General features: G+C 50.4%; 1 protein-coding gene across 1 annotated transcript; it reads left to right on the top strand.

Moving 5' to 3' along the window:
- The first annotated feature begins 4,020 nt into the window (after positions 1 to 4,020).
- Positions 4,021 to 10,152, top strand: PCK1 (phosphoenolpyruvate carboxykinase 1). The gene is made up of 10 exons (XM_004014441.5): positions 4,021 to 4,117; positions 4,280 to 4,544; positions 5,416 to 5,597; positions 6,342 to 6,545; positions 6,655 to 6,842; positions 7,075 to 7,237; positions 7,834 to 8,058; positions 8,148 to 8,279; positions 8,689 to 8,784; positions 9,120 to 10,152. The coding sequence occupies exons 2-10, from the start codon at positions 4,321 to 4,323 to the stop codon at positions 9,572 to 9,574; spliced, it is 1,869 nt and encodes a 622-aa protein (XP_004014490.3). The 5' UTR covers positions 4,021 to 4,117; positions 4,280 to 4,320; the 3' UTR covers positions 9,575 to 10,152.
- The last annotated feature ends 2,359 nt before the right edge of the window (positions 10,153 to 12,511 follow it).

Raw genomic sequence — 12,511 nt, 5'->3', positions numbered from 1 at the left:
TTTTCATTGCTTATCTGGAATGCAGCCATTCCCCACCCCTCGCCTCACCTGCTCACAGCTTTCCTCCTGGTCCTGCCTTGGTTTCCAAGTTGCCCTTCTGACAGCTCCATCCACACGGGCAACTGAAACTTTTTCTTTTCTCTTTTAATTAGAGGATAATTGCTTTACAATGCTGTGTTGGTTTCTGCTGTACAACAACATGAATCAGCCATAATTATATTTATATCTCCTCCCTTTTGAGTCTCTCTCCTCCTCCCATCCCACCTCTCCAGGTTGTCATAGAGTACCAGGCTCTATGTTATATAGCATATATATATGTCATATATATATATACACACACACACACACACATATATATATAGGTTCCCTATGTTATATAACAGCTCCCTGGTACTTATCTATTTTGTACATGATAAAGGTTTTTCATGATAAAGGCTTTTCAGTGGGCTTTCTAGGTGGCGCTAGTGGTAAAGATTCTGCCTGCCAGTGTAGGAGATGCAAGAAACTCGGGTTCCATCCCTGGATCAGGAAGATTCCCTAGAGAAGGAAATGGCAACCCACTCCAGTATTCTTGCCTAAGAAATCCCATGGACAGAGGAACTGGCGGGCTACAGTGCATGAGGCCGCAAACAGTCAGACACAGCACAAATTACACAAAGGCTTTTCAAAGTCTTGCTTCCTCAGTCCTCAGAGCCCTGGGGTCAGCCAGCTACAGCTTAGGACAACAAAAAAAAGTGTATGTGATCTCAAGGAGACGTAGTGAAACTGTTTTTTTTTTTTTTTTTTTTCAGTGTCTGGTCTTTCTCCTTTCAACAAAGCAGTTTTGTGTCTGGGCTCAACTTTTTAGATGCTTTCTAAAAGAAGAGAAACTTTGTACCTTAGGATATGTTTAAACAGCCCCAGGAAAGCCGAGGGGTCTCTGTGGTGTTTACAAATGTAGAAACGACAGACGCAGCTCACAGAGTGGGCCGGGCAGAGGTGGCCCCCACCTTCCCTGGCCACCTAGGAACGTATTGAAAAATCCACACGGCGGGTGTGACTGAGGGTCCTCAGGGAGTCCAGCAGCAGAGCGACAGCAGAGCCACTGCAGGTCCCCATGGCCGGTACTCAGTTCTGAGACTTACTTACAACTCAGTGTTAGTCGCTCAGTCATGTCCAACACTTTGCGACCCCATGGATTATATATAGCCTGCCAGGCTCCTCTGTCCATGAAATTCTCCAGGTAAGAATACTGGTGTGAGTAGCCATTCCCTTCTGCATTGGATATTCCTGGACCAGGGACTGAACCCAGGTCTCTGGCATTGCAGGCAGATTCTTTACCTTCTGAACTACCTGGGAAGCCCATTTACAATGAAGCCCGTGGATAAATGGGGAAGACACAATGTCACCAGTCAGTCCTTTGAAAACATTGCTCAGTGAGTCCCCTCTGGGGCAGGGAGTCTCCGAGGACAGGGACAGACCCGGGTCCCGAGTCATCATCAACAGAGGGCATCAAGTGGGGCAGCGGGAGACAAGCCTCAGATCTGCTCCATCTTGGTCTCTGAGTTGGGGTGTTTTTAAAGAGGAAGAGCAAAGAAAAAGGAATTAACCATTGTTTTGTGACCTTTCTTAATCGTACTTTCAGGGGCGAGGATTCTCTGGTTTATGACTCTCTGGCCAGGTGATCTGTGGCTCAGGGGTCTGTGAGTTCACCTGGCCTTGGAGAAACAACCCGAGTTTGTACGTAAATGATGAGACCTACAGCAGCAACTTCAGTGCGTTAATGAAGTTCTGACAACAATGGTCTTAGTCATCTAACTCAGGTTGATTAGTGCTCAGTTAGCACAGCATAGAGTTCTGAGGGGACAAGAACAGGATTGAGGTCAGAGGAGGCGGGTAAGGGGACAGTTTGGGTAGAGAGATTAATCATAAACTCAGTAAGGGAACCTGATTTTGGGGGGCTCGGTTTCACTATTACAGTTTTTATCAGCAAACTGGCAATCTCTACTCACTTGGGGAGATCAGCCATCTGGGTGTGAAGGTGTGTGCTGCGTATTTACTCAAAGGTTGTGCCTTTGAATGGCTGCTTTCACTGATATCAGGTGCTCAGAAAGTGTCTCCAGCAACGGAGTGTTACGTTGTGGTAGAAACTAGACAGGACACACTTCTGTTTGGCTGACAGCATTGTTATGAATGAATTCCAGTGACCATTTAGGCAAACGATTTTAAACTAAACAGAAACATCTCCTGTTGTACTTACACTGAAAGATTCAATTGGCTGAATTAAAAGTGTGAATAAATGAACTTGCTTGTACCCTTTAAAAAATCTCTCCTGCCCTCACAGCAACTATTGATTTACATGTTCTTAGTAAATTAGTTTGTTTTGTAGAATTTTATATGATGGGAATCATAAAAATGTTTGCATTTTAAAAATTGTACTTCCCTCAATGCTGCATAATTGTTTCATGATTCATAATTCATAGCTTCATTCTTTTTATAGCCGTGTACTATCCTGTATAGATGCCCCACAATTTCCTTACCCACTTAATGGACATTCAGCTTGTTTTCAGTTTTGGCTTTTACAAACAAAGCCTTATGTTACACACACACACACACACACACACACACACACACACACAATCTGAATAAATGAAACATAGCAATGGGTTGATAGTTTTGGTGTAAGTTGGTGATGTGTGTACACTCAACACGGCTGTGGGAGTGAAGTCGCATAGGATGGTCCTCAAAGAACTTCTGGTCTGAGATGGTTGTTCCCAATGCCTTGTGATTGTCACAGCTCCTCACAGACACAGTCATGAAGCCATCTCAGCTCACACTCCACAGGGCAGGAGGGCAGGTTTCCACTGATCTCCTTCAGTGAGAGTACGCCTACTGAGCTACGGGGCTGGCTGCTGGTGGTTGGGGCCTGGCCCTGTTCTCCCGACTTCTCACCTAGTGTTCTTGAAAAGCTAGCCAGCAGTTCCATAGCTCATTAAATTGGACTGATGTTCTGATGGCTTGCAAAGCAAATTTTTTTACAGCTGTTATAAAGGTCTCATTGCTCAAGTGTAATAGAGCAAAACTGCCAAGCCCCCTCCACTCCCTGGACGCTAGGATTTGCAAAGGCAACAGAAAGTGTACAGTTGACTCCAGAAATAACTGCACCCAGCCCAGAACTCCTGGGACAATACGTGGAAGGTTCCAGGAGGGGCAAAGATCCCTTGCAAGAGACAGTCCGGAGCTTGGCCGCTTGTGTTCCAGTCCCTCTCTGCAACCCACCAGCCTGGGGCTGGGAAGTAGTCGCCAGATCCCTGATGCCTCAGTGTCCTTGTCTGCACACAGTGGGGCTTGTGGACTCCACTTAGAGTGCAAGGAGTTAGTCAATGCAGAGCACTTACAACATTCAGCACCTACTGTATGCCAGAAACTGTGCATACAGAAAGGAACAAAATAGATAGAGATCCTTGCCCTTGTGGAATTTATACTTGGGGTAGGGGCAGGGGGCACACCATGGACACTCTATAAGGTTAATGGCCCCTAATTACGTCAGACAGTTGCCAATAAGCCAGGCACCATCCCACTTTTGGGGGTGTTCTTCCCGTGGGCCTTTGCCTGTGGGGTGATAACCTCACCACTGCCCTGTTCTGCCAACCAGCAAACATCTGTACTCAAGATGCATGGCCAAAACCCCTGAGGTCCCCCATGAGCCTCTGTGCCATCCCACCCTGCCTTTCAACGGGAGGGCCTGTGTTTTTCATCTTCAGGGGACTGGGGCAGAGCTCCATCAATCAGAAGTTGTGTAAGGGCCTGCCATGGCTGGTCCAGGGGCCGCAGGCCACGCGGCACTCATTAACGACTGTCTGTTCAATGATTATCTGCCTGGGTTTATTGTGGTGAGCCAGTCCAAAGCATAACTGATCGTGGCCATGATCCAAAGACCAGCCCCTGACGTCAGAGTCGAGCCTCTCTGGGTGTGGTTGTGGGGCCGGGCCTCTCTCTTTCTTGGAATTTAAAGGCCAGGAAGTTCTGCCTCCAAACCCCAAACAGGGCCTTCCCACTGGGAACGCACGCTCACCTGCGGGAAGAGCCTTGCAAGAGACCCTTTGGCCTCTGATCTGATCGTCCAAAGAGAAGAAAGGTAGGCAGAGCCTGTTCATATACGTTTCTAACAAACTTCAGTGCTAACTGGAACTGGTTTTCTTTTTCCTCCCAGCCATGACGGTGACCCCGACAAAGTGTGCAGAGTTGAGGGTGTCCGTGGTTGTCTTTGTTCAGGAAGCTTGTGCTTTTTCTATTGCAGGGAACCTTGGCATCCGTGCCCCCCAGCCCAGCTCTGCAGAGATGCCTCCTCAGCTCTCAGACGGCCTCAACTACTCAGCCAAAATCGTCCGGGGCTCCCTGGACAGCCTGCCCCAGGCCGTGAGGGAGTTCGTGGAGAGTAGCGCCAAGCTGTGCCGGCCCGACCAAGTCCACATCTGTGATGGGTCCGAGGAGGAGAACCGGCAGCTGCTGAGCCACATGGAGGAGGAGGGTGTGATCAAGAGGCTGAAGAAGTATGACAACTGGTGAGCACGCCTCTGCCCCTCATGCCGTCATTCGGCCTTCCTCTCTACCCAGGGTGCAGGTGGAACAAGGGGGACGAGGACCTCAGCAGAGCTGGGGCGGGGCTGTGTGGTTTGCAGACTCTTGAAAAACTTAGTAAAAGAGCCAGAACCGTGTAGACTTAATTTTACAATGTTTGCAGAGCAGCCCAAGTCATCAATGAAGGGGCGCATGCAAACTGTCTTTGCAAACCAGGTCCCCGATGGAAAGGAAGGTCAGACAGTCCCTGTCCTAAAACACGAACTCCTGGTCTAGTGAGTGTCCCTCTGACTATGTCACAGTGGGCGTAGCTGTGTCCGCACTGACGCAGCATCCTTAGTGCCCTGGTACCTGCCAGGTGTGGGAAGAACATGATGATGAGAAAACTGGTCCCTTCCTGAATGGTCCATGGCTGAGGGAACCTAGGGAGCAGATGCCATGCAGAATACCAGCACTTCTCTGATCCCCACCTGTGTATTTTAAATTTTTGTTTACTTGTTTATTTTCATCTGTGCTGGGTCTTCATTGCTGCAATGGGTTTTCTTTAGTGGAAAAGCGGGGGCTACTCTCTAGTTGCAGTGCCAGGGCCTCTCATTGCGGTGGCTTCTCTTGTTGCAGAGCACGGGCCCTAGAGAGTGGGGGCTTCAGTAGTTGCGGCTCCCAGGCCCTCACACACAGGCTCAGGCTCAACAGTTGTGGTGAAAGGCCTTAGTTGCTCCATGGCCTGTGGGAAATTCCTGGACCATAAATCGAACCTGTGTCCCTTGCATTGCAAGGCAGATTCTTTACCACTCAGCCACTAGGGAAGTTCCTAATCTGTGTATTTTAATTTTTTTTTTTTTTTTTTTTTTGCAGCTGGTTGGCTCTCACTGACCCCAGGGATGTGGCCAGAATTGAAAGCAAGACAGTCATCATCACTCGAGAGCAGAGAGATACGGTGCCCATCCCCAAAACCGGCCTCAGCCAGCTGGGCCGCTGGATGTCCGAGGAGGATTTTGAGAAAGCGTTCAACGTCCGATTTCCGGGGTGCATGAAAGGTGAGTGAAACATTTATTTGACTGGGTACAATATCAGCAAACCTTTTATTATCATCTCCGTCCTACTGGTAATTGTCCCAGGAACTCCCATTGCTCAGAGAGTTATAAATTCCACATGAGAAATGGCCACATATTAAAAATGTATAGCTCAGTGGCTTTATAGACTGTCTTCGATGACCAGGAAAACAATTTCTACACTTGTGAATTTAAGATAGCTTGGTGGAACCCAGCTGCACATTTATGAAAACTCTTTAATTTTGCTGTTATGGCCGCCTTTTCATTTGGTATTGTTGAGTTGCTAAGTTGTGTCCATCTTTTTTGTAACCCCATGGACTGCAGCATGCCAGGCTCCTCTGTCCACCACTGTCTCCTGGACTTTGCTCAAACTCTTGTCCATCGAGTTGGTGATGCCATCCAACCATCTCATCCTCTGTCACCTCTTTTTACTTTTGCCTTCAATCTTTCCCAGTGTCTTTTCCAATGAGTCAGTTCTTCGCATCAGGTGGCCAAAGTATTAGAGCTTCAGCATCAGTCCTTCCAATGAGTATTCAGGGTTGATTTCCTTTAGGATTGACTGGAGTAATCTCCTTAAAGTCCACAGGACTCTCAGTGGACTCTTCCAATCAAGGGGCTGGTGGCAAGCAAGATGTGATGTTGGAGAGGGATCATGAGAAGGGTCACAGATGGCGGTTGTCTGTGAGTTTGGGGTTGTTTCTCACCAGCTCCCACCTCCCGGCCCCACAGGTCGCACCATGTATGTCATCCCGTTCAGCATGGGGCCCCTGGGCTCTCCTCTGTCCAAGATTGGCATCGAGCTGACAGACTCGCCCTACGTGGTGACCAGCATGCGCATCATGACGAGGATGGGCGCCGCCGTCCTGGAAGCACTGGGGGACGGCGAGTTCGTCAAGTGCCTCCACTCCGTGGGGTGCCCTCTGCCTTTAAAAAGTAAGCACATTATTTCAAAATCAAAAGCCAGAATTAAAAAAAGAAAAAGCTTACCCTTAAACTCCGTTGGGGACCTGGCACACTCATGTGGGCGTGTCCTCCTGCACAGAGCCTTTGGTTAACAACTGGGCCTGTAACCCCGAGCTCACACTCATCGCCCACCTGCCCGACCGCCGAGAAATCATCTCCTTTGGGAGTGGGTACGGCGGGAACTCGCTCCTTGGGAAGAAGTGCTTTGCCCTCAGGATGGCCAGCCGGCTGGCCAAGGAGGAGGGGTGGCTGGCAGAGCATATGCTGGTAAGACGCAGGGAATTCTACATGTGTGCAGCAGAGGGTCGGGCAGAGGAGGGGAAGTGGTAGACCCCTACTGCATTAGCATTCCTATTAGGCATCAGAGTTCCAGTGCTCCAAGGACACTGGGAATTCCATCAGTAACGATGAATGGCTTCCAGGCCCCCTCCGAAACTAGGGTGTGGACCTCTGGGGCAGAAAGGAACCAGTGCTTCAGGAGAAATCTTGTCTCCAACAGATTTTGGGCATCACCAACCCCAAGGGCCAGAAGAAGTACTTTGCGGCTGCGTTTCCCAGTGCCTGTGGGAAGACCAACCTGGCCATGATGAACCCTACTCTCCCGGGATGGAAAGTGGAGTGTGTGGGTGATGATATCGCCTGGATGAAATTTGACCAACAAGGTGACTCTTTGAGGCCCAGGTGTTGATCATAATCATTGGACCTTAGTGAAGTTTTGGGTTTAAACATGCCAAATCCTCCCAAGTCCACGGTGTCCGGATTTTTAAATTCAGTTAGTTCTTGCAAAAGCTCGGACATATGTATTCCATCAGCTTTCTTTAATCTCATATCCAATCTGGATTGAAATGGGACCTTCTATCGCTATTTGTTTACATTTTGTTTAGCTGCTAAGTCATGTCTGACTCTTTGCAACACCATGGACTATAGCCCCCCAGGCTCCTCTGTCCATGGGATTTCCCAGGCAAGGATATTGGAGTGGGTTGCCATTTCCTTCTCCAGAGGATCTTCCTGACCCAGGGATCAAATCCACGTTTCCTGCATTGACAGGCAGATTCTTTACCACTGGGATACCTGGGCTGGTTAAAATAGTTTGATGGGGAACTGGTAAGAAAGTCAACGTTGATTAATAATGCTGGCATGAGACAAGAGAAAGAGATTCTGGGGAGGAGGGAAAAAATAAAAAACTTGAGAATTTGGTGCAGAAATTAACCTGGCAAGATTGGTACTCACTTCCACTCCTTGGTTTAAAACTTTCCAGGTAACTTGCGGGCCATCAACCCAGAGAATGGGTTTTTTGGCGTCGCTCCGGGAACCTCTGTGAAGACAAACCCCAATGCCATCAAGACCATCCAGAAGAATACCATCTTCACCAACGTGGCCGAGACCAGTGACGGGGGTGTTTACTGGGAAGGCATTGACCAGCCACTGGCCTCAGGCATCAAGCTCATTTCCTGGAAGGGCAAGGAGTGGGACCCCAAGGATGGTAAGCCCCCCCAGGAGGCCCAGTGCCCCAGTCCTTGGGTGTGTGTGCTTGGCCAGACACTCAAGGCCTGTCTTCCCTTGCTGCTGTAGGGGAGCCTTGTGCCCACCCCAACTCACGGTTCTGCACTCCGGCCAGCCAGTGCCCCATCATTGACCCTGACTGGGAGTCTCCAGAGGGTGTGCCCATTGAGGGCATCATCTTTGGAGGGCGCCGGCCTGTTGGTGAGGCTCCTGGGCAATCGGGCTGGGACACGGTGTGTCACTACGGGGGGACGTGTCACTACAAGGGCTCATGTTCCGTGACCTGGTTGGAGGGTGTCAGGGATACGGAGCTTCCTTTCGCAAACGACAGGGTAATGAGCAAGCTGGGGCATAGAACTTAGTCTCTGCCCACTGAAACTCCTGGGTCCTTGTCCAGGGATGGGCTCCCAGTTTGACTTTGGCCACGTGGCCTCCTGCCATGACTCTGACGTGGCAGCGTCCGCCCTTAGCTCTGGCGCTTCCGCATCAGCCCCTTTAGATGAGAGACCACACACAGCACATCTTTCCACTAGTGAGACGGCGTCTCGGCTGAGGGGCTGAGGGCCTGGGGGTCAAGGCCTCTAAGGAGCATTTCTTTCTCCTGCTAAAGGTGTCCCTCTGGTCTACGAGGCTCTCAGCTGGCAGCACGGTGTGTTTGTGGGGGCGGCCATGAGATCTGAGGCCACGGCAGCAGCGGAGTACAAGGGTGAGTCTGGCCAAGATCCGGGCCGCCAAGAAGGGACAGCGACAGCTCTGTCTCTGTGTTTCTCTCTCTATTTTTGTGTTGCTCTGCTTCTCTGTCTCTCTCTGTTTCTATGCCTCTCTGTCTCTCTCTCCCTGTTTCTATATCTCTGTGTCTCTGTCTCTTTCTTTCTCTATATCTCTGTCTCTCAGTTGCCCCTCTGTCTCTTTATCTCTCTGTCTCCCCGTTTCTCTCTCTGTATATGCAGAGAGGTACAGAAAGCCAGGCGGCCGAGTCAACAGTAAGTGTGCCCATAGTCCTGTGAGGCCTCACTTACCCACAGAGTCCCCTGTTAACAGGCAAAGTCATCATGCACGACCCCTTCGCCATGCGCCCCTTCTTCGGCTACAACTTTGGCCAGTACCTGGCACACTGGCTCAGCATGGCCCAGCGTCCCGCAGCCAAGCTGCCCAGGATCTTCCATGTCAACTGGTTCCGAAAGGATAAGGCCGGCAGGTTCCTCTGGCCCGGCTTCGGCGAGAACTCCCGGGTGCTGGAGTGGATGTTCAACCGCGTGGGCGGGGAAGGCGGCGCCAAGCTCACGCCCATCGGCTACATCCCCAGTGAGGATGCCCTGGACCTCCGGGGCCTGGGGGATGTCGACGTGAAGGAGCTCTTCCACATCTCCAAGGAGTTCTGGGAGGAGGAGGTGGAAGAAATACAGAAGTACCTGGAGGAGCAGGTGAACGTCGATCTACCCCTGGAGATCAAGAATCAGGTCCTGGCCCTGAAGCAGAGAATCAGCCAGATGTAATCAGGTTCGCTTGACTGTCCACCTCCAATCCATACAACGCACCAGGAGCAGGAGACACGGCGCTTCCCGAATTCTCACTGCCTGCAGCACCGCAATGACCGCACCCAGGGGCTGATCAAAAGACACACCTTAATTTTTCAGATAAGACCTACAGCAGACTGAAGCTAGTCACTAAAGAGGTTGGGGAGGGAAATAGCAGTCTCCAGGAAATAGCAAACATTCATGATACAATGCACCTTTGTTCAACTTAGGGACACTCAAGCAGACAGTCTTCTTTGTCTTTTCCCTTTAGCTGCATCAGTTAGCCAGAATGCACAGAAAAAGACACTTGAGCTGTATATATGTGTGTGTGCACACGCGTGTGTGTCTGTGTACTGTCGTCTAAAACGTATTTAATGACTTTGGAAAAATCTTGGGCAAGATTACCTAGTTGTTGCTAGAATGCAATGTTGCTTTCTTATTAATATGTGTGTTTAAATTATTTTTATATACCATGGTTCCTTACCTTTACATAATTTCAACGTTTTCCCCTAACACTTCTTGGGAAAAAAAATCACAAAATAAACTTTTATAGAAAAGATGAATTTGTTTGCCTGGTTTTTCTTATCTGAACAGCCAAGAAGAGGGGACTCTGATGAAACCTTCTGTGATAGAATCCCCTCCAAAGAACGTGGGACTACCCTGGTGGAGGGGGGTGAGCTGGGGGGTGGAGCAAGCCAGATGGGGAGGTGTGAGCGGAGAGACTGTCACCCAGAGGTGACACGCCACCATGCTTTGGGTTTTCTGAATTAACTCGAAGCCATCCATTAGTGCCCTTGAACATCCACAAACCTTTAAATTGTGGGTCTTGGGTAAGGGGAACAGGAGAGTTTAAAGCATGCTTTTTGACAAAACCTTGGGTGTGGGGGCTCGGCCTTTCATAGGAATTATATTGTGGCCAATTTCACAGACTTTTGTCAATAAATTCTCTTTTCAGCAACTCTTTTTTTCACTGTCATCCACTGGGGAGGAGAGTAGAGACAGAAATATCCTTTAGAAGAAAATAGCAAAAGGCATTGATGGAGTACCTTCTGTATACAGGGCATCATGCCTTTGATGGGCTCAAGGTGGGCTGCCTTGCACCCTCCTCTGGCCCCTCTGTCCCCGGTATTTATTGGGTCCTCCGGGCAGTTTGAACAGAGCACACGCTGGACCGGGCACATGCGTTCAATAGATGCACCGGGCTTTCTCTGGCTACTAGTCTTCTTTCTGGGCCAGCTCTCCTGCTCAGCACACACCAGGAAGTCAGTTCTCCTCAGCTCTGCTCACTTCCACAGCTTATGGACTCACCGTCCCCTTAAAGTCCTCTGTTTCTTCTGGGATCCATGTGGATGGGCAAGCTGAGATCCACCCGATGTTATAGGTGGGGAAACCAAGGCCAGGTGGGTCCTTCAGGGCTGTCAAACCGTAACCAGAGTTTTCTTCCCCTTTAAGGAGCTGAGAGCCTACGGGGCTCTGCCGGCAAAGTGTCATGTTCTGATAGCAAAATCACTGACAGTGAAAAATTATTTAACTGAATTAAGTGCTATCTGCTGTATTAATTTAAATCAGTGGCTTTCAAACTTGTTTCTTCCTTTTCTCTGCACAACCTATGATTGACAGCTACTCTGACTCAGAAACCCAGCTTCTAAGGGAGACAGAACAGGAGGCTGCCCACCTGAGGCTGGGCAGGTGTCGGGACCCAGGCCTCCTGTTTTCCTTTTTTCTACTCCCTGGGGGCCTCTGAGGAAGTTCCTTGGACCCCTGAGAGGCACTTTCAGGATATAGCTGGGGCACCATTTTTAAAATGCAGGCTCCAGACTTTGGCATCCTGTTCTAGGCTCTCGGAGGCTTCATCTCTTTTCGAGCAAAGCCGTCCATCTCACAGTTCCCTGCGCACAGCATTACCCACCCAGCCAGCAAACTCACACAGGACCGTGTTGCCACCTGGCCCAGGAAGCCAGGGAGACAGCCTGGAGGAAGTGTCTTAAACAGAATAAGAATTTTCAGAGAACCGAAAGGACTCAGCTATCGCCATTGGTACCTGAGTCAGTTTCCCCAAACTGAGCCAGCTGTGCTCCACCCACCTCCAAGTCCTAGTTTCTGTGCTGGGCCCACAGTAATAGGGACGCTAGGACCTTGATGGCTGAGGTTCTATTGTTGAACCTGAGCTGTCAAGCGAAGGCAGGAAGGCAGCTAAGGCCAAGGTCATTTGCAGGTCATCAGACTGAGGCCTTGAGAGTGGCCCTTTGCTCAGGGTGGGAGTGAGAATGAGAAGTCAGGCTCCCGGTTCCTGATCGGCCCGCCCCACGGTACACGTGAGTCCAAACCAACAGAGGTACTGACGTCCTCTACTGGAATCCAGTGTAGCAGCTGCCCCCTGGCCTCCACGGGTTCCCGGAGCCCTGCTGGGGTCTGGGTTAAAGACCAGAATGCAGTGGGTACACAGCACATGTTGAACCGGGACAACAAACTTGTCCCTGTGTTCACCTGGGCCTCAGAGGGGAATCCAGTGGAGTGGGGGGTGGTGGCGAGGAGGGGCTCTTGGGGGCCTTCTCCCTTCTCTCCTTTGGCCTGCCCTAACCCAGAGCCTCTGGTCTGCTGCCCCCCACCTTGGGCCACACAACATGTAGCTTCCAGGGTTCTAAGGCCACAGGCATGGGCTCTGGAGGCTCCTGGAGCTGTGCCCCACCAGGGCAGTGACCCCTGCTTTGTCCTCACTGTCAGCAATTGCAGCAAGAGGGACTGGGTTCCGTCATGTATGGGAAAGGGCCGGGTGCCTGCCCCCAGCCTCCTGCTCCCTTCCTTCCTTGAAGGTAGTAAATACTGGTGACCTTGGACACCTCCCAGCTCTGCCTTTGGCCAGCAGTGTCACCTGAAGTGACACCCGGACCTGCAGCGTAGCATAATAATAATAAT

This window comes from Ovis aries, chromosome 13, assembly GCF_016772045.2.
Source record: "Ovis aries strain OAR_USU_Benz2616 breed Rambouillet chromosome 13, ARS-UI_Ramb_v3.0, whole genome shotgun sequence".
In the NCBI taxonomy this organism is placed as follows: Eukaryota; Metazoa; Chordata; class Mammalia; order Artiodactyla; family Bovidae; genus Ovis; species Ovis aries.
This window is presented reverse-complemented; position numbering and strand designations above follow the sequence as displayed.

Bases quoted from the DNA above. Each gene is read 5' to 3' on its own strand.
- PCK1 (XM_004014441.5), top strand. From the start codon at position 4,321: ATGCCTCCTCAGCTCTCAGACGGCCTCAACTACTCAGCCAAAATCGTC. The intron at 5,598-6,341 runs GTGAGTGAAACA...CCGGCCCCACAG, and splicing joins ATTTCCGGGGTGCATGAAAG to GTCGCACCATGTATGTCATC. The intron at 6,843-7,074 runs GTAAGACGCAGG...TGTCTCCAACAG, and splicing joins GGCTGGCAGAGCATATGCTG to ATTTTGGGCATCACCAACCC.